Source organism: Spea bombifrons, chromosome 9, assembly GCF_027358695.1.
Source record: "Spea bombifrons isolate aSpeBom1 chromosome 9, aSpeBom1.2.pri, whole genome shotgun sequence".
Classification (NCBI taxonomy): domain Eukaryota; kingdom Metazoa; phylum Chordata; class Amphibia; order Anura; family Pelobatidae; genus Spea; species Spea bombifrons.
This window is the reverse complement of record NC_071095.1, coordinates 29,467,889-29,490,695: the sequence shown is the minus strand read 5'-3', so window position 1 is coordinate 29,490,695 and position 22,807 is coordinate 29,467,889. Positions and strand designations below refer to the sequence as shown.

The following is a 22,807-nucleotide window of genomic DNA, read 5'->3' as shown; positions in this document are numbered from 1 at the left end:
ACATAAGACTGACTACGTTCCCTCTTCTCTTGCCTCAGGAGAGTGGATCCATTCCGATTCTTTATACACTGATGCTCTTCAAAGACACCTTTAGAGTGTAGGCAGCCTGGGGGGGAATTCTTTCCCAGACACAATTTGGAAGCAACATGAAGGCCTTGAAGTTGAAAGGCATAGACGGAGGAAGAGGGGCATTGAAAGGAGGTGAGGGGCAGAGTCTGCACTACAGTCTGTCCCCTTTCCCCTGTGAGGAAAGAGGAATCTGGAATAATAGTAGCATTTCTGTCAGAGCTGTGGTTAACCGTACTCCTCCCTGACCTTAATTGTGACCTTAATTAGCGCTTGATATGTTTAATACGCCAGTAGAGCGACACAATTACAAAGAAAAAGAATAGCCAGACACATGGACGAAACCAAAACGAAGGAGGGAAGGGGTACATAAACTTGCACTGAGGGTAAAGTAAAATTAGATCAGATTAACGCATTATGTTGGCAAACACTATCGAGGATTCTATCCGTTTACTTTTCCCTTTAAATTAATAGCTTCAGACACAATCTGGAAGGATTCTCCTTACAAACACAACTATAGCTGTTTTAGCCTAGGTGTCTCAAAAAAAAAAGGATGTTTGGTGATGGTAAAGGAGCATATCTCCAAGTTCTTGGTACCGTGGCCCTTGACTTGACATACCTTGTACCCCGAGGATTTGATGTGCACACCTCTCTTGGTCAGAGTGGATTTCATCCGGATGAAGAAGGACCGTTCCAGAGAGTTATCCTGAGGGAGATTCCCGGGGCTACCAGACTCCACTGTAAAAGGATAACAAAAGTTAAACAAGCCGATAAAGAGTATTGTATAGGTAGATGTGACTATATTTTGGTGGTTTTGTAGAATCACTATTACTTCACAAGTAGAACATTGGGGTATGAGCTGCTGGTCTGATGGAGAGTGAGAAGGTTAACATGGAAAGTGTCAACAAGATGAGGTTAAGCAGCTGTCTCTTAGCCTGATAATTCTCTTCTCTAATCCAGTGGAATCAAACTTATTTCTTTTATCACAGGGCTCCCATTTTGAATTAAATGAGCTCATTAGTTATAATCAAAAGCTGCAAGATCAAAACCTGGAATGTCGGCTTCAGATCCAGCTGGTTGGAGGATCCGAAGCGCGGCTTCACCAGAGAAAGGGATCACAGGGACTGCGCGGTGGGGTGGGCCATGACAGATTGGGAAAGCAGCGCACGTTCCTTACAACGGGAAAACCGTTCCTGCTATGAGCCAAAAGGGCCGCCAACACATCCACTCACCACGTTACTAGCCAGACGTATAGTTATCTGGTTACCACGAGATTGTTAATGAATATAACATTTTCTGATTACAAAAATGCGAACATTTATAACGTCCTGTAGACAGGCCTCCCTTTTCCACAGCTTCCTCTTATGTGCAAATGTATACATATTATCATATTTATCATATTCATCTTTTCCCCAGAAAAGGACAGTTAAACGGCATCCTTTAATACCAGTAATAATAGGCTGAGTAAACCTGCGTGGCCTCACAAACTAATTGCTGATTAAACACAATGTATTGTTTTATTTAGTGCCACCATATTCTGTAGCGCTGTACAATGGGTAAACAGGACAAGTAGTATGTAACATAACAATTCGACTTACAGAAACAACAGGCGAGGAGGGCCCTGCTCAATGAGTTTATGTGTCTGGCGCACGTTGGGTTGCATTTATTCCCCCCCCTACAGATATGTAGAAAATGTCCTATTTTAATCTTTCGCTGCAGAGGCTAGGAAACGTTTCACCGGGGGCCGAACTCGTTAAGTAACAATGCCTTTAATTACGTTTTATGTAGAATTCCGCTAATGCGGAAGCTTGTAAAGGTTTCGTACAGTGGTGCAAGCTGCAAAAAGGGGGATGTAAAAGGGCCGTGGCGGCGGGGAAGAGGTTAACGAGCATTCTGCAGACACCGGCTCTGTGTAAACGCACAGCGTTTGTGTATATTTCCTGCGGCTGTATCTTTTTGCCTTTCTTGTCTCTCTGTCTGCTCTGTCTCTGTCAGTACACCCAGTGGATTAACAGACTACTGAGGATTCGCTTTTAAAAGAAGCTCTTTTAAAAAGGGTCAGATAAAGAGAGAGAGAGAGAGGGGAGAAGAGAGCGAGAGAGAGGGAGAGAGAGAGACTGTCAAAATGAGCCTTAGACAAAGATTTATTATAAACGATTTAAAGGGCTTAATGTATGTATCCCCAATGAGGCCTCGCAGCTATGAGAGAAGAGAGATGGATTGTGAATGAAGGCAGAGAGAGCGAGAGGGGGGAGGGCGGTCTATGGCCCCTCTTTCACACCCCTCCAAACACAGCGTGAGCCTGGAAATGCGTTCAATATTTCAAAACAGGAATTGTCCCCGTGTCACAGCGAGGGCCGCTAATAATGGATGAGGCATATATCTAATGAACAGGTTGGAGTGGCGGGGAATACCATGGGACGAATGGAGTCTTTAGCTTTTAGATCCTTTAGACGATTGCCAATCCCTATCTTAAAGTTTATCCGGTCGCAGTAACAACGAAACCAGAAGTCAAGCCCATTCAGCGAACTTCATTTGTTTTCAATGAAAATATATTTTTTGATTTCTTGCATTTGAACGCGTCCTTAGACCTCTTCGTACTTAGTAACAGGTGTTACGCTGCAGAATGTGGACGCTTTAAGGATAACGAGATTATAAAAGTTACTGATCACCACTAGGACCGTCTAAATGAGTTTCCACAAGTTAACACATACTTCATAAAAAAAACATTAGAGTGTTTGTGGTCTATAGCGATAAATCCCATTTAAAACCTAATATTCCAGACTGACATCCTTGGACTACCCCATTATAATCTGGGGCTAATCTGTCTGGTTGGCTGCTTGCCCCAAAAAAGATTTGGTTAAAGAAAAAGATGTGTTTGGTTGTGAGCTGGGCCAGTGTTCTGTCACCAGCAATTAATGACGATAGTATAATATATTTATATTTTAATAAAAAATACAATATATATATATATATATATATATATATATTACATATATATAATATATTATAATATAATAAACCTACACAATTTATATTTCTAATAAAAAATATGAACTTCCCTTTGTAGTCTATAAAGAGGACCACATTTTGAATGTTGATAATATATTTTTATAACCTGGAAAAGAAAAAGGAGGCAGTTCTTCATTGTGCTTTAATTTCATCTAGCTCTCCTTCTTCCCATGACCCCCCTCAGTCCGAGGTACTGGGAATGAGTGCAGCAAAAGCCACAATAATGTTTATAGAAACATCACAAAATGTTTACAAATTAAACAGTGTGAATAAAATACATTATTTTCCTAAACCTGCATTCGAAAGATTACAAAATAACTTAAAAAGTTAAAACAGCCACGTGATGTTAGCGCAACAAATGTGTACTTTTTTTTAAGGGGCTAGCGAATAATGTCATTTCTTTTAGGTGACAAGTTCTTTGCCTTAAGATTAATGAATACTCAAGGTGATTAAAGGGGAGCTGTTACCGTCACAGCTTTTATCAAAAACTAAAATCCACTTTTTCAATTACTCTAATTGTTTTAGACATATTTAGATTAAAAGTAAGGGACTGCTTGACTGCAGGGAACCAACTTTGCCATACGGTGATCAGCAGCTTGACAAAAGGAGAGTAAAAACATAATGGGGATGAGTAATCATGCTGATCCTTAAGCACGGGGCGTTAAAGAGAACTGATCCCATCATATACACATTAATTGTTGTTTTTTTTTTAATGCTTCTGAAAATGTACACAGGTTTAAAAGCTCTCCGGCTTATGTTTATCATGTAATACAGCTAAAACTTTAAAGGTATCATCTTAACCAAATTTGCCCATTTTCCTATATATATAGGGTTCTACACCTTTATAATTCATTATTTGTGTGGACATTTGTAATAGAGGCAACAGGTAGATGTGAAGGTATCGCATTTCGTTCTGTTTGCTAAAGGGTTAAGAAGATTATGACACCGTAATAATATTACGCCAATCCCGGTGTGTTTCAGCCTGTTTTATCCACTGTGACTAATGCAAGCTCTGATACCCGCCTGTCACGTCTAATCTTAAAAAAAGGAAAATTGAAGGGAACAAATTAATATGCAAATTTCATCAGCTTTGTAATAAAAATGTCCTTGGAAAAAAAAAAAAGCAGAACGAAAAAAAAAAAAAAAAAAGAAGAAAAAGGTACAGGACCCGTGAGGTTTGGGGTTTGAATTATCATGGCCCCCGGATCCTGAATGTTGCTCGAAGAGAGAGAGAGGCCCGTTAGGAAATCAGGGAGGAGATCTGACTTGGAAATAATTATGATGAAGAAGAAAGCGCGCATGCAGGCTGAATAAATGGCTCTGCTCCTCACAAGGTCTCTGCTGCTTGCTATTCACTCAGAATGAACGCAGCTCGTTGGGGGGAGTGGAGGGAGATCTCAGTGCCGAGTGCATGCATGAGCTGGCTGCTGTGAAACGAGAAAGGATTGGGAATTTGGTAAAGGAATCCCACGTCTACAATGGAATATTCCAGCTCCCTGAAACCGTGGAGGTTACTGATGTCTAACACGTTACTGTAACATTTAACAGAAAAAGGAATTTGGAGACATTTTGTTGCTTTTCATTCCAGCATCTCACATGGGCAACTCTGGTGGGCATCGAAATCTGGTGGGCTGTGCAGACACACATTCACGCAGAGAAGGTAGCTTCCGCCGTCCACATCCCAGAGTTTTACTCCAGTATTCAGGATAATAGGCCTATTCTCACACAGTTTGAAGCTACAACTGTCATATTCTGCACACATTTCATGATAAATGTCCTCAGATCCCTTACTAGTAAACTGAAATTCCTACTTCAAAACTGGTGGCTCAATAAGTGGTATACATAATGCACTTATCAGTTTCATTTTTTAGCCTCACACCTACGCACCGTTCACTCTTGAGCGTTGTGGTGCAGGGTACACCTAGGGTTAGTGGTGCTTGGGTGCAGTACTTCATTGCCACCCCCTCCTGTCAATAACACACATACTCACTATAATACTATACACTTACACATACACACACACACACACCCTCTCTCCCCACTAGCTCCAGGCTCACACTTGACAACATATGCTGACAGGCATACATTCATGCTAACACCATAAGCTCACACATACACACTCTAAGACCTTACACTTACAGAAACACACTAACATCATACGATTATGCATAAACACACAGTTACCTGCTCTTTTACCCTCCTCTCATCTTCCTCTCTCTCCCACCTTCTTCTCTTCATCTCCGTCTCATACCTTATCTTCCTTCTCTCACACCTTCTCCTCCTATTCTGTTCTCCCTCACCCTCTCATCCTCTTCCTTCTCTTTCACCCTCTCATTTCCCTCTCTAATTCTCTTCCCCTCGTCCATCCATCTAGCTTGCTTTGCCCCTTCTGGCTTTACTCACAGATCTCTTTCTTCATTGCAGCTCCCACTCCCAGGACATGTGACCATGCTGGGTATCTGCATCAGCAGGCACCCTGTTTAGACGGCACCCCACACACAAATCAGCAGGCACCCTGTTTAGACGGCACCCCACACACACATCAGCAGGCACCCTGTTTAGACGGCACCCCACACACATATCAGCAGGCACCCTGTTTAGACAGCACCCCACACACAAATCAACAGGCACCCTGTTTAGACGGCACCCCACACACAAATCAACAGGCACCCTGTTTAGACGGCACCCCACACACAAATCAGCAGGCACCCTTTTTAGATGGCACCCCACACACAAATCAGCAGGCACCCTGTTTAGACGGCACCCCACACACACACATCAGCAGGCTCCCTGTTTAGATGGCACCCCACACACACATCAGCAGGCACCCTGTTTAGACGGCACCCCACACACATATCAGCAGGCTCCCGGTTTAGACGGCACCCCACAAACATCAGCAGGCACCCTAGCACCCGGGCCAGACTGCCTCCATTGCCCTAGCCTAGGTACACCACTGGGCTCAACTATAATTACACTAAGTGGGATTACAAATAATCTGTTAATCTGAGCCATCAAAGGAAAACCTGGCTAGGTTATGGAGAAATAAATGACCGTAATGTAATGGACACACGCATTTTAGACATCTTTAAATACTTAAGGTGTTAATTTACTGAAATGTGCAAAATAAAAAATAGTGGCCAACATTTTAACCAAACCTGGCTGCTTTATCAAAGCTTTAATTAAGGCCACAATGTTGACTATTAAATTTGAATTTATTATTTCACCATCTTTCCATAAATCTGAAGAGAGCCAGAGAGCTCTCTAACATGATTGACATCTACATTTAAAGCAGATTGTGACGGAGCAATATAGTTATACATATATTGTGTAGAGAGAACACAAACAGGTGCTGTGGAAAAACAGCAGAGTTGTACATATGTAAACAGGTGCAGATGTGCAAAAATTCTGCACACACAGAGGATAAGGCGATGTTAAACCCAAAGACCCTGACATTTATCATTAGGCAGGTGTGGCGAGGGTGAGTTTAATTGCATAAACAGCCTGTAAGTAGGCTGTCATATTTGCTGTCAGCCGGGACGCTCTCTCCGCCAGAGACTGCATATCTCTTGCCTCTGTAATTGAATTCCTAGCAAGCCACAAGAGAGAACAGCCTACGACACGGGGGAAGGAGAAGGGAAAGAAAGGGCTGGAAATAAATAAAAAAAAAAGAGCGAGAAAAAGAGAGGAGGGATGAAATAAGAAAGATGTAAGAAGGTGAGAGAGCAGGCGTATAGAGACAGAGGCAGGGTGAAGGGACACAGGAAGATATAAAAGGAATATGTGTTAATGAGAAGGGATGCAAGGAAGGACACATGAAAGGAGAAAGGAAGAATTGGACATAGAGGTAATGAAAGGAGAAGTGGGGAGAGGAGAGGTGTAAAAGGACTGGCATGTGAAGAAGTTTTTAAAAACTGATTAAGGCAATGTAACAGTATTTTAACAAATGACAAAAGAGGGACTGCAGTAACATGCGACGAGGGACTGTCATTACAGCTATGTGGCTCAGTGGTTATCGGAGTGTTAGTACGAGTTTGTGCGTATATGTGAATTCAGTTTAATAGTGCAAACACGCAGAGTTCCCTGTCTAAACCATGCTGGCCACCAACTACAGCTCCAGCCATGGAAGAGAAAGGAAACTAGGAAAACAGGCAAGAAGCTAGTGCCAGCCCAAAGAGGACTCTTAAATAATGCTGTTATAGCCTCAAAATACGCTGATCTTACTTTTTAGTTACTATACCAGGCGGGGTGTTTTGATTTAAATCTATTTTATTTTTTTAAATCAATATTTGAAAATATTATAGAAACGGATTAAACGTTCTCCAGTTCTCATGGCAGGCGTTAAGGATAATCCAACTGATCACTGCAATCCACAATTAGGGTCTGAAATCTTAAACCAGAACACAGAATAAGTTACTTAAAAGAAAAATGAAAGGAGAAAAAGAACAAGACGTGAGAGTGTAAGAAATCCCTCAATACTGTTTAACTCCCAGAAAAATTATGTTACTGTGATACTGAATAGATTTTTTTTTTACTTTTTTATATTGCCTGATGTTTAATACAGTCAAACAAATAATTAATATTTAGTCAGTATTCATGGAAGGAACATGTTGTAAGCATCACGAAGGGATGGGGTCTTTTGGGTCCAAAAAGAGTCCTCCGTTTTAAGGAAGCTAAATAAATTGATGCTCAGAGTCCCCTCTCAGTTCCAAAAATGCTGTTCTTTTGTGTAATACGTAGAGAACAATAGACAAAAAAAACAAGGTTTTCCATGTTCCCCAGGAGAACAACCCTCTGAGAATAAGCAGAAGCTAGAAATCTAGCACTGAAGAAAGAAAGGAAAAAAAACAGAAAACCACAAACGTGGAACTTCAATTAATTTAAAGCTTCAATCAGTAAAGGATAAATCCGTCACAGATCTAATTACTAAGGCTCTCGGAAGGCCGGGGACAAGACGCCAATCTCGTGGCTGTTTGAACAGCGTGATGAACTGGGGAGCGATGGATATCAAGTCATTTTGTTTAATTTATAAATGGATTTTCCCCTAATGCTTGAATTATCGTCAAAGCACAATGGAGAAGAGGGGGAGCATAAAGCGGCGAACAACCCCCCCTCCCTCCCTACAATCTTTAGGAACGGCAGTAAAGAGCACAAACAAAATTTAGGATACTGCGTAGTTATCAGGCCAATAAAGGAATGTGGGGAAAAGACTCAAACCTTGAAAACGATCACGAGATTCTATTAAATATGGTGGGAGTTTATCCCATGAGTTCTCCACCCTTCTACATAACACGACCCCTCCACTTTCCAGGAGCAAAGTCCGAGCAGGTATTATACCACCACATCCAGCCAGTGTGGAACAAGTAAGTTGGTGAAAACAGTATCTAATTAATTCCCAACCATGCTCATTTCACAGAAAAAAACTACACTTAACATAAAGAATAACATAAATAATGTGAGAGGCTACATTGAGAACATGAGCCGCATCCCGCGTATGGTACGCTTTGTAATTCCACTTCATTACTCAAACTGAAGAGGAAGGTGTCTGAGATGCCTCCATCGACAGAGACGTCTCTTCCTGGTTCTTGTTTGTCCCCAGAATTGTCCCTTCTCTTAGGTTTAGAGATACATCACATTTTAAAAGTAACTTGTTTCTTTAAATGCCAGTAAAGATATTTCCATTTTTCGTGGTCAAGTGAGTTTATTTTATTTACTTTTAAAAACAACACCAGTGAATATACTTCAGAAATACCATTTATTCTGGATTTACACATCTGTACAATGGATGTATTTTTTTTCATTAAACCAAATACAGGCTATACTTTCTATTCCAATGGTTATGACTTGTCAGAATCATATCAAGACAGCTCCACAAAAATGTCCCTAAATTTAAATAAAAAAAAAAAAAGCTGCATATGCTCCACACTCACCAGGCTCCGGAGTCTCCGACTGGGAGGATGAAGAAGCTGAGCTGGCCCCGTCATCGTTGGCGCTCTGAGAAAGGAGTCCACGGCCTGGTGGGAGCTTCATACCAAGCTGCTCCGCCATCTCCACATGATCCCCCGGGTGAACATAATCAAATATGCTGCTTCCTGTCAGCTCCACCTGCAGATAGGGGTAACATATACAATTGTGAAATATACGTTGAACTACTTAGTCTCTTGCCAGTCGCCCATAGTACATCCCATGCTATAAATCGGGAGGAAGATGGGTTATAGAGGGAGGTTAGTATGAGAAGAAGAACCTTATGGGACTAGAAAGCAATAAGAGTAACACTGTATCATTTAGGACTGATCTGTATACGGACTCTGTTGTATCTGTGCCTGTGAACAAAGTGAGTTTATTAAAAGAAAAAAGAAGGTAAGAAGAGGATAGTGAGACAATGTTGTATTATAATCTCAGAGAGGTCCACGGACAAGTGTTAGAATGTTCTAAAAGGTCAACTGTAGAGATAATGCTTTCTCTGTAGAATTTAGAGGGATAGTTGGATTTCTGATGCCAAGTAAGGAACAGGAAGAAAAAAGGTTGATCAAGGGGTGTTGCATAATCCTCTTGGGCAGGTTAGAGACATAGGAAAGAGGAGACATTGCACGGGTTGCTGGAGGGAAAGCATGAAGTGTCACCAACAGAAAAGGTCAATAGTATAAAGTATGAAAAGGTGGATAGAGACCAGGGAGAAGGAGGAGGATAAGAAACAGAAAAGACATGAAGAGGTGGCATCAAGAGGGGAGGTAGCTGTATGTGAGGGACAGGGAGTCTTATGCAGTGGGATCTGTCAGGCCCAAAAATGGCTCCTTCACTTATATACTGAGCCCTCACATTGAAGAATGTACAGCTACGCGTGGCACACGCTCATTCACGCTGTGAGATCTGTTCCGTTCTACAGAGTTCCCCGTAAGCCCATACTTACCACAAACCCCCATCGTCCTCAACTCTCATGGGGAGTGGGGGAGACAAGGCCACTTGAAACAGCTGCTCAACCCTAGTTGAAGCAGTTTATTGATCCACATTCCACAAATACAGGTTTTTTTGACAATTGACCGTATCTCAAAAGCACCCAAGCATCACTTAAGCCCTTATGCGTTAAAGAAATACATTATATATATATATATATATATATATATATATATATATATATATATATAAAGATAATACTGGGGCATAATAGTTGAGATAGTAGTGGGAAGAAACAGAACACATTAAGTTGGATGACTAAATGAAGCAGACTATGATATGATTGAAAAAGCAGAATCTGACGTATAAGATGCACAGTTTATGGTGCGAGTATGGATTTTGGAATATGGCAGACATATTCTACCACAGACTACTTCAGGAAGGTTTGGGGTGCAGGGACATTCTACATGGTCTATTCACCAAGAGTTGATCATTTTAAAAGGCAGACCTTACGATCCATTTTGAAGGGTCAACCCTAATGAGCTTCTAGTGAGCTGACCCTTCATAATGCATATTGTTGACAGAGTTGCAACCGTCAGGTCTCCTGCACACTCATGGGTTAGTGAATACACCCCTTGTGAGATAACTCTCGAGAGCAGTATGTCAGCAATAGGTTGGGGTGAGAAGACAGAAGCATTTAGAAGCTCTCTCCCCACTGCCCACTTTTCTCCTGTTCCCTCAGTATCTATCTCCATTTGTCTGGTAGTTATTAATTTACAGAATCAACGCTGGGAACAGCTTTTGTGATCTCATATTAAATTTCCCCCTGAATCCGCCCCGTGGCAAAAATTACTCACATCGTTAAAAAATATTTAATTAGGCTGCAGTTTATAGCGGGCTCGCAGGGGAGATGCCGGAATTAATGTGATTTGCATGAATTCCTAAGCCCTTTTTCCTGCTGGAGAGGAGCTGGGAATTGGGTTTTATCGAGGTCGCTGACACAGACAAGGACGGAGAAGACTTGTGCACATAGAGCAGCCAGCCTCTAGAGAATGCCCCCTACGCAGAGCCGCTGCCACCACCGCTCACTGCAGCACGCGCCGTCTCTCTAATGGCAAGTCTTTATTCTCATATCTTATACTTACGTCTTGGTTCTCTTCTGCAGATTACCTTCTATACCCTTTCTGACCTCAAAACCCCCTCACCCTACTGCATTATTCATGAAGCACCTTCAGGCTCATGGTAAGCTTTAGCAACACTCTATGGAAACTTACCACGCACTATGGCCTATATACCCCTTGCTATACAGACCACTGTCCATCTGAAGAAGAGACCTCTGAGGTCCCAAAAGTTTATGTTTACATATTTTCTATGTTGACCCACGAAAAAGGAATCCACTTCAACTAATGACTCACACCATTGTCCATGGTGTCTGATCTTCTTCTTGTCATTGTTAATTGATGCTGGCTTTTAATTGGACCCCATACAGCAAAACTATGGCAGATAAAGTGTGATTTGTAGAGATGCTTTGCGTCTGGGTCACAGAAAATTGGGCACAGGACAGAGGCCTCCTTAGTCCTGGCTTAGACAAGCAAGTGTGTGGTTTTAATGCAATGTCAGCACGAAGCCCAAGAGGCATTCTCTTCACACACTACAGAAAACTGGGAAAATCTTGTTACAAAAGCTCACCGTCGGTTCTGCTCTAATATAGATGGCCACATAAGACTGATACAGATCTGACACCTTGTCTTTCACTTTAATCGTTCCCTCCTGAAACAAGAGCCAGTATCTCCTCCTTTTAATGACAGGTGTTAGGAGGACAGGGCTGGGAAGTCGCTAAAAGAAAAAATGGATAATTCAGAAGCGTGTATTCATTGAAATCCCTTGTTCAGAGATGATTTATATCCGAGAGGGATGCAACTTGGAGCTCAGACAAAGGCACGATGGGATGTCATAGTGCAAAGGCAGCCATTTTTCACAAAGGATGGACAGTGACATATGAGGAGACCTCACCGTGACAAGGAACTTTCAAGCTTGGTGACAGTCACCTCCCATCCCCTCTCTAATTAAGCCCTGTATTGGCAAAGAACAAGGATCCATGACATGTATATTTTGGATAAGACAACATTTTTTAAGGCAAATAAAAAAGTACATACCAAGAATACCAAGTTATGTAGAGATACTATCGGAGTGGTTCTTATCTGCCGTCAAATTCTATGCTTCTATCCACGCAGAAGAAGACTATATTATTTATGCTGCATGTAAGATTGATGAAGGCTACTCATAAAGAGCAATTCGGGAACAAAGTAATTAATTGGTTACTATGGGGATAGCTGCACTTTTACCAACTTATATATAACCTAAAATGTGTCTTGATGCTCTTCTATTATATACCGTACATGTCTCAGAGTCAATGTGAGGAGAGGGAGTGGTAAAATGTCTGTATTTAGGGTAAGCACCTTAAAAATAATACTAGGAGAATAAGGTGAGCTGCACCAGTAATCGTTACCTGTCCGTGAAATATACGGCTGACGTTGATGTATTAGGAGCCAATAAGAGATACCTACTGAAATTTGACAGAGGGGCACTTTTCTTTCGGGGAGGCATGACTAAGGGACAGGGCTTTACCAAGACCTTTTGTGCGACCTACTGATAGCTATTTTAGTAACTCGGTAAGGTATTTAGAAGAAATAGAAGCATTCTGATCTTTTGGGCTGTAAAACACGGTGACACATTCATACGCAGAAACCATTCTCAGCTCATCTTCGGAAGTATAGGTATGTAGCTCTCCTGTCTATATATTAAGAGGTGAGGTGTACATGCACCAATGCCTATTACAGGGATATCACACAGACAAAACACCGACACGCACACGCATAGCATGCAGATGTGCACCACGTGGCAGCTAATCCCTGTCTCGCCTGCAGCTCTCCCCAGCCGAGGACGGGTTAAATTGCTTCTCCATGCTCGCAGACTCCAGCCTCTGTGGGCTACGTGTATTGACTCTTCTCTCACAGGCGTTTAGTAATCCGCGCTGACTGTTTGTCTTAATATTGCTCTCCATTTTGCAGTACAGGGGAATTATGCAGTTTAGATGTCTGTATATTAAAAAAGGATTTAATTAAATCTGGTGCTTCGAACACCCGCCCCCAGCACACTCCGATTGAGGTTATAATGATAAATTTTCCTCCTATTTATTACCATGCACAGGGGACCTGCTTGCTGCCTCCTCTTCCCTAACTTCCCCAAATTCACATTCTCTGCATATTACCATAATGTTCATTATCGCAACAAGGCATAAAATGTGACTTCCCATGAGTACAATACCTAATTCCTCAAAAAGAGACAAAGATAGCAACATAATCATTGAATTACAACTTTTTACATCTGTTCATCTTGTCGGATTATAAATTCAGATGTTTAGGGGGAAAGGAGAGAGATCGAGAGAGAGAGGCCAAGTGTAGACGGAACAAATTCACGAGCAAAACATCACATTCTGATTTTCTGTCTAAATTTTAGATGTTTGATTAGCGATATCAAGATACTGATTATCCTTGTCACAGAAGTACCAGAAATGTTTGTGCTCCTATCTTTAGGCAAGCTTAGAGTGGCGTTACCCTGCATTTATAAGAATAATTATCCCTGCAACATGTGTATCAGATGTTGATAAGGAACATTACTATATAGAGTTAGAATTTATTTCTATGTTGATATCAGACTCGTCATTTTAGCTTATATGACCATTTTCCTGGACCTTAGCCCGGTCTATGTTTGAAGACTGCATATACTCTATATTGCGCTTTGTCTATGAATTAGGGGGTTTATTCACTAAACAAGTTTGCAGAAGAGTCGTGTTTCAGCTCCTTGACCTCACTATACATTTTAAAGGGCCATTCGCAATGAGCTCCTGCGGAAGGAAAAGCTTGGCTGGCCCTGTATAATTTATAGGTAAATTAACAAGCGTTCTTCTAAGCATTCTAACACATTGAAATATACATTATACGGAGACATCACAACCCTTCACTCTGGAGAAAGTTGTGTTGGCCCTTTGTAATAAATAGTGAAAGCGAGAAAGAATTAAAACCATAACTCTCCTGCCTACGCTCCAGGTAGTGAATAGGCCCCTTAGAGTAACTTAAAGGATACCATCCAGGATAGATATTATCTCTGTTATTCTAGATCTATCTAGAAATAGCAAACAGATTGTGAGCTTGAAAGAACAAGGCGCTATCTTCCCTCTGTACCAGTATGTCTTAATGTATGTAAATGTTATTGGCAATTTTGTATATTATTTGTTTGAATGTTATTGTTTATTTTGTATTTGCAACTTTTACAGTAGTTCTAAGGAACCTGTTGGTGTTCTATTAATAAAATGTAATTCTTTACGATTTATAATAAATAATCCCAGAATTAAGCGAATAATGGCGGTGTTATACAGGGTGGACATATATTTATTTAGTAAATGTGTAACATGATAGACGTCAGTAGAGCAGCGGCACAGGCAGGAGGGAATTGGTCATTATTAAATAGACAACTCCATTCATCCATAACTTAGAAAAGGAAGTGAGTAAAGATAATGAACTGGACTGAAATCTGACTTGTCGCTGGATCTACTAGACTGGAAATGTGCCGGTTAAGTCTAGTGGCAAGAATAACATTCTCCACACTGCAATGCACCACTTATACAATTCTATGCATGTCTTTATTAATTACACATTTACTATAAAAATCTCATACCCACAAAACATGCGATTCATATAGCTGCAGTGGAAGAATTCATCTGATCCCTGTGTACGTATATGCGAATGCATGAATGTAAGTTATAATGATTTATGCATATTTACTGCTGTTTCAACGTGTGTGTGTTACACTGGATGATATATATGTGTACAGAGCCGGCTCTGGCTGGCAGTCTAACTGTTTGTTTTCACATGCTGAGCTGGGTATAATATTCTCGGCTTGAATCTTTATTACCCATCTGGCACAGCCCGTGCGTAGTATCATTCATTCCATTTACACAAACAAATATCAGGGCTGAACATTCTCTGCACAGGGGCTGGGGCCGGCTCACCTTCCGACCTTCGCTAACTGAAAACCAGCTCCACCGTGGGGATCCGAGGTGTGCAAGAGGGAGGAGGGAGAGGGGAGGAAGAGTGAAATAGAAAGAATGAGAGGCATGGAAGGAAGGAGATGTGAGAGTGCTGGTAAAGAAATGGCATAAATTGTAGGGCAGCTGGGCATTCTTATAAGGGCTGATGGGTATGAAAAAATCCAAACTGTTGGTCGTTATAATTACTGTTATCCTGTACAATACATTTATTGCTATTTACTATCCTTTTACAGAATATGGCAAATAGAAAGACTGTGATAATGAAAGCTGTTGAACAAGAAAGTAGAGAGGGTTGCAGGAAGGTAAGACGCTAGACGCCTCATAGGAAAAAGAGGAACATTGGGAAGGAAAGCATTGAGGGATAAGTAAAGGAGACATTCTTCGGAACATTTGTACTGTAGCGTGGAACGTCTTTTCTAGTAAATGAATAACCTTCACACATGGCTTTTAACATGCAGCCAAAATCTGGCCCGTCCATGTAACAAACCTCGCCAACATCTCACAGCAAATTTTGAGGGGAGAAGGTATGATACCATGGAAGGGGAGAATGTGAACGTTCAGGTGACAGAGCGATGATCGGATGTGAATCAGTAATAATAGAAGGTGAAAAGGAAGATAAAAAGGTGAGAGTGCGCAGCGAGAAGAGGTGGGAGGGAAGCCGAGGCCTCTGCCAATGAATGAGCGCAGCTGAGCTTTTCATTTCAGTGTGAGCCCTGCGGTCTGTTTAGAGCAGGTCGATACACTTGTCTGAGGCACAGAATGGATTAGCACATCATTCATGCAGCAGGCGGAAGGCACAGCTTGGGGCGACAGGGACCGAAAAAACTAAATTACAGAATGCGGAGGGGCAGAGGATGCAGGGGGCACATCACATGGGATGGCAGGGGACCAAGGGCTGACGGAGGCCTCTGCGCGTTCTGAGAACGTACTACACGCAGAGAGAGGGCTGACCACTTGAGGATTTCTAGCTGCTATAGCAGACAGTCAATGCTCGTACCAACAGTATAGATATAACACATTCGCTTTAAAGGAGTGAGCATATGCCACGGTTATACTTCACCAGATACTACTGGTTTGGTCACAAGGCTACATCTGTGATGGGGTCACCAAAGCAAAGTGTGTGTGTAACGGCACTATATGCTTTAGATAACGTTTTAACAAGCGCACATTAAACACTCCGTATGGCAGGTAGAAGAATAGGAATACTGGGGAGGACAAATGAGTTAAGTTCATTCCAGTATGGGTGGGTGAAGAGCACCCAATGGCTGGTGGTTGTATCACCAGTGGATCAACACGTTAAAGAGAATGAATAATGAATACTAGTTAGACGGCATGATACCCTAGTAGTTTAATTGTGATCACAGGTTGTTGAAAGCAAATGAATGTACATACATTATTAATGAGCCTTCACTAAAATCATACTGACCCATAATCAGATATCCAGGGGGTCATAAAATAAAAAAAGTGATTCTGGTGCAATGCGTGAAAAATGGTTTTATCACCATAGAAACCAATGCTTGGCTGTTTGCTGATGGGACCATTCCATTGGTTTCTATGGTAATATGACCACTTTCAAACTTTACACCAGAAACATGTATACATTACCCTCTATGTGACAATCGATGGCTGTGAAGAATCATCAAAACCTATTCAAAAGTGCTCATAAACAGAATAAAAAAAAACAAATATACATATTTGTTTGGCACACTTAAGTGCACATGTAAAACAGTGGGCTGATCTAACAGATAATATGTTGGATCTCAGAGCCCTTAAAGAGTTAAGTCCGACTGGCAAATATACCTTTCCGAGTGTGTTTCTGCCACAAATACACATGTCCTGTCCCCTAAGCAACGGAAACACAAGAACCTTGACTCTGAAAGTCAGACCCTGCGCTTAGTGATAAGATCCCCCCCCCGGGATCATTGGCATTATCTCTGTTCAGCACTTGGACAGCTCCCAGCCATCAGCGGCCATACGCCTGATTCCTTCCAGCGAGGAGGGGAGTCTTGCAGCCCCTGAGAAATCAATTTCCTCGCCTGGCCCCCTATTTGCTTTTCAGAACGCCCTTGTTGGACGCGCAGTGAGACATCTGAACGCCGCTCGCTGATAATCCAGGCAGTGAACTGTGCCCTGGGAATTCTCCATCCCTCCTCCAGGATCTCGCAATTTCCTCTCTCCTGCCTCAAATCTCTGTGCATCATTTCTCTTTCCTCTACTTTGCAAATCTGCCCAGTGTTATCGCTATTTCTAAATGATTTTCATTTTTTAAATAAATAAATACAGCCAGCGGAAAGAAAAAAAAACCTTACAGAGCTGCCGCAAACCTGGACCGATGCGTCTGTGATACCATTATGTGTTAATCTGTCTACGTGGTAGCACAGGTCTTTAAGGAATATTTAAATATTCTTGTATTCTATACATTGTGACAAAATTCAAAGAACGGCGTATAGTTCCATCCATAGCAAAGCCTTGGCATGTACTTATTTACATACATGCAGCAAAGCCTATCGTCATAATGAATGACAGTTCTCAGCCCCGACCCCCCCAAAATCCTTCAATCAAGGATACCCCACAAGTCACATACACATTAAATACACCTTTTCAGTGCCTCGTACTACAATGCACAATGATTTCGGGTGGATTAAACACTTAACTCTACTGAGAGTAATGGAGCTACCTACATACCTATAGGGATACACCTGGTGTATTTATATGAATAGGGGACCTGTGCGTCCTTAAATACAGATAAATCAATATAAAAAATCACTGCACTGTGGCGTTGTGGAATTCAAGATGATTTGCTTTTTCACCTTGGCTGGAATGGAAAAGCCGAATTAACCTATATATGCACGGAAGGTCATCCTCGTCACTCCTGTATGCGGCCGGGCTTTGGTGGTCTTCTTCTGCCAATGCCCCAGATATTCCAGATGTGCCATTTCCCTACAATTACTAGGCTTTCTCTGGGCATATGCTCTCCTGGCACAGGATCCCCTGCCCGTGGCAGAGCTCAGGAGCTGGTTCAGTGCCGGCCCGGAGACGGCAGCAATAGTTTAGCAGGCTCCCTGAGCACACACGCTCTGCCATCTGTTCAACAAGGAAAACACACACGTCTCAATTACAGGCAAATGCCAACGCATTGACAGCAGACTCCGGTGCAAGGCACCGAATAGGCTTAACACGGAACATGTTGACATCGTGTGCCTTATTACCCTGAACTAGATCACGGTGCTGGACTCTAATTCAACAGAATCAACAAAATCCTTGCGTTAATCTCCTATCTGTCCCTCCTCATACCTATTATGTGTAACACAATGGGGTACTAAATATGATCCTACTTTAACACCGACTGACCCCGGATCAGTTACCCATCCTCCATGCCATCACCCCCATCTTATGAGTTTGGGCATCACTGGCACACCGAAAAATTAAGCAGCTTGGGAAAGCAAGTCCCCCGGCACAGCTTGAAGACGCGGCTATTTATCTGTGAGTTAGACGTGGAGGGCTGGCTTTACTACCCCTTTGAGCAGAGCCGTTAATGGCTTGGCAGCACATGCGCTAACAACGCTTTGTAACGGAACAATTTAGAAAGATGACATTCCAGCAACCTGACATTCTGTAAATTACTCTCCCACTCTGTGATTCGGGATTCTCAAACTGGAATCCTAAAAGCACTAAACTAGTACAGATTCAATGGATATTCCTGATTTAGTACAGATCTTCACATTGGAAATGACAGCCAGTGATTACAGCAACGCTACAAATGGAGCTGGGAGTGCTGGCAAAAAAAACTGGCAGTAACATATATTATGAATATACATTGACTATATCTATAACGACTAACGAAAAGTCCATTTTTAAAATAATATTTTCATATATATTGTCTATATTGAAATATTGTAACTGTTGTATTGTGTTTATGTTAACATTTGTTTACTAAATGTCAACATTTACTGAGCCTGTATTACCTACAAAAAGACTTTACATAGCAATGAAAAGAAAGCTTTAATGGGATTCCAGAGGGGGCCATAGGGGATCGCTGTAACAGGGGGGGGCTGACAGACTGGGACCCATGATGGTTTTATAGCACTGATTTTATTACATATTTTAATAATGTGCAGCCCACCAGCTCATTGCATATCTAAGAAAATGTGCAGGATCCGTTGGGTTATAGGCTATAGGTTTCCTACAGATTGAGGGCAGAAATATGAATGGATGGGGTTACATCTGGCAAGGCTCTGAGCAGCCTCAGTGAGCAGTAAGCTTAATGCAGACAAAGTCAATGGCTTACATTTTGACGACTATTGACTTGGTTAGTGTGATCCAAGCCCCCGCCACTAAGAGTCCTTCTATAAAACTGCACCCAGCACGGTACCAATTATAGATTTTACCACCAGTAAGGGTAAGTCCTAGTTAGTCAATACTGTCTTGCCTTATAACCTATTATACTGCATGACTGCACTTCATCACTATGCTGGGGAGCACTATTACTCCGTTAAGAGTGTCTTATTACCATAAACAAGATTTACTGCCCTGTTGTACAGCTCTGTGGAATATGTTGGTGCATTATAAATAAAGGACAATAATAATACCAACCGTCTCTTTTATTACCCTGTGCGCCATCAGCCTAATTGACTTCCTTATTACTCTGCTCGCCATCTGCATGTCAGACTAGCTCATTACCATTGTCACCCTACTGTACAGTCTAATTACCATGTGCATTACCGCACTACTCGGGTATTAACCTGCCATGGACGAGGCTGAGGTCATTCGCCGAGAATCACTAGACCTGATGAAAAATAAAAGAAATTATCCCTGACGTCTTGATTACCCTGCTGGATTGTGCTTTTGTCCAGTTACCCTCACTGCTGGACTATCTGTTAATTTGGGGCACTTTTCCCAAATTGGAATGACTTATATTCCTGCGTGCTGCCACCTGCTGGACACGTTTTATCCCCAAATCTGTAGAGAAAGCATGTAGAGACGGCATCTCAGATTAGATAGATTTCACTACAACCATTAATAAACAGAGCAAATTATCAATGACTTTAAAGGTACATGAATCCTGGCTCAGTTTTATTACATTAATAACTCAATCTAACTCCTCCTCAACTTCTGAATGGTACGTGGCTCCCTTCCTTAAAGGAATATCATATGTACTAAAGGATTTTTCAGCCCATGAGTGTCCAAAGAGCATCTCAATACAGCTACTTTCGTATTCTGTTTTAAAGGAGAATGAAAAACAGGACTTCATTAGCATTGCCATAAAGCGTTGGCCTAGTGTGGTGTTTCAGCAAAGAATGTCACCCAAAATGTCACATGACAATGATAGCTTTATATCAGAACAAACTTAAATGAAATCACTTTACTGTAAATAGCGCTTTATTAAAGGCTTGTATTCAAATATTTGAATTTCCACGCAGATTTATGGTGAGGATTAATAATGTTGCTTCCTAATAACCCCTGGTCATTCCTCACCTTGAATTCAAAGAACTATTTCTTGTTTCATATAGAAGAATATGTTATGTAATCGGAGTGTCCGGGGACAAGCAGGGGAATGAATAAAGGGAATGGAGAATTTCATTATAAGGGAGCATTGGACGAAGTGGGCTTGTTTACATTGAACATTTGTGTATGCAAGCAAATGATTACCTGAGATAGATATACTGGAGGTCAGAGAACGAAACTCACTGGAAAACGTATTATCCCTTGAGGCAAATGAAAGGAAATGCATTTTATACAGCAAGGGCATTAAATATGTAGCGTTCTTGATTACGGGAGGGGGTATTAAGAAATATGAGAAATGACCCGAGAACCTGGATATGTGGCGAGGAAATGCTAATTTAAAGGGACAGTGAGTGCAACTACACAAATAGTAGTCTTGTGTTGCAATGTTGAGTTTACGTTCATTTAATTGTACTGTAAGGATCGGAAAATAATAAATTCTACAATATAAGCCAAGCATAAATACGCACAGAATAACGTCGGGATATCATTATAATTTCCCTTAAAATGCAGTTTTCAATATCGATTATACGTTTACTTGGACCAAAAGATAGCAATAAAGAAAACATCATATTAGACCAATAAATAGTAACTCTCATATGACAGGTTCTTACACATATAAATACAGACACATGATATATGCTGTCTCTTATGTCTATTCACCAGACTGTTACCGTCTGCTTTTTACACTATTGGACTCTCTCTCCATCTGCTCGCTGTCATGCTATAGAACTGTCTTACTGACTGCTCGCTGTCATGCTATTGGATGTCTTACTGACTGCTCGCTGTCATGCTATTGGATGTCTTACTGACTGCTCGCTGTCATGCTATAGAACTGTTTTACTGACTGCTCGCTGTCATGCTATAGAACTGTCTTACTGACTGCTCTCTGTCATGCTATTGGATGTCTTACTAACTGCTCGCTGTCATGCTATTGGATGTCTTACTAACTGCTCGCTGTCATGCTATTGGATGTCTTACTGACTGCTCGCTGTCATGCTATAGAACTGTTTTACTGACTGCTCGCTGTCATGCTATAGAACTGTTTTACTGACTGCTCGCTGTCATGCTATAGAACTGTCTTACTGACTGCTCGCTGTCATGCTATTGGATGTCTTACTAACTGCTCGCTGTCATGCTATTGGATGTCTTACTGACTGCTCGCTGTCATGCTATTGGATGTCTTACTGACTGCTCGCTGTCATGTTATAGAACTGTCTTACCGCCTGCTTGCTGTCATGCTATTGGACTGTCTTACTGACTGCTCGCTGTCATGCTATTGGATGTCTTACTGTCCGCTTGCTGTCATGCTATAGGACTGTTTTACTGACTGCTCGCTGTCATGCTATTGGATGTCTTACTGTCCGCTTGCTGTCATGCTATAGGACTGTCTTACTGACTGCTCGCTGTCATGCTATTGGATGTCTTACTGTCCGCTTGCTGTCATGCTATAGGACTGTCTTACTGACTGCTCGCTGTCATGCTATTGGACTGTCTTATTGACTGCTCAGTGTCATGCTATTGGACTGTCTTACTGTCTGCTTGCTGTCATGCTATAGAACTGTCTTACTGACTGCTCACTGTCATGCTATTAGACTGTCTTACTGACTGCTCGCTGTCATGCTATTGGACTACATTACCATCTGCTTGCTGTCATGCCATTGGATGTCTTACTGTCTACTCGACTGCTTGCTGTCATGCCACTGGATGTCTTACTGCCTGCTCGGCTGCTTGCTGTCATCCTATTAGACTGTCTTTCTGACTACTCACTGTCATGCCATTGGATGTCTTACTGTCTGCTTGGCTGCTTGCTGTCAAACTACTTGGCTGTCACACACCATTACTACTATCACACTACTGGACTGTTATTTTATATAGAACAGAAATGGCAATTTCTACTCTGTGGTGGGAAGGATGGGGCGCAATATATCTGCAATGTAAATGACTGAAGTTGAGTAATGACTGAAGTTGAGTATGCTTTTAGATTATCCGATTGTTAGCTGTGCCTCCCGGGTCACTGCTTTATAAATTGTGCTTGGTAGGATACAAATGGTGCCTCAGTGTGTGAGGAACATTAGGATGCACCGCAGGTGTGTCTCTGCCGGACCTTATTTAATGGAATAGGTGAACAGACAGCAGTGACTGTGTCAGGTCCCACAGCGCACAGCCTTGCCAGGAAAAGCCGATAATGGGACACTCGGGACAGCCGCCTAACGCAGAGCTGGC

At 41.8% G+C, this 22,807-nt stretch overlaps 1 protein-coding gene across 3 annotated transcripts in view; it reads right to left on the bottom strand.

The window, feature by feature from the left end:
* NPAS3 (neuronal PAS domain protein 3) overlaps positions 1–22,807 on the bottom strand; it is a 181,502-nt gene that overhangs the window by 18,934 nt on the left and 139,761 nt on the right. For all 3 annotated transcript variants that reach the window (XM_053475224.1, XM_053475226.1, XM_053475225.1), the window contains exons 6-7: positions 9,006–9,180; positions 686–804 (exon numbers count right to left, since the gene is read on the bottom strand). In XM_053475224.1, the coding sequence (XP_053331199.1) occupies positions 686–804; positions 9,006–9,180 (294 nt within the window). The remainder of the gene's footprint in view (positions 1–685; positions 805–9,005; positions 9,181–22,807) is intronic.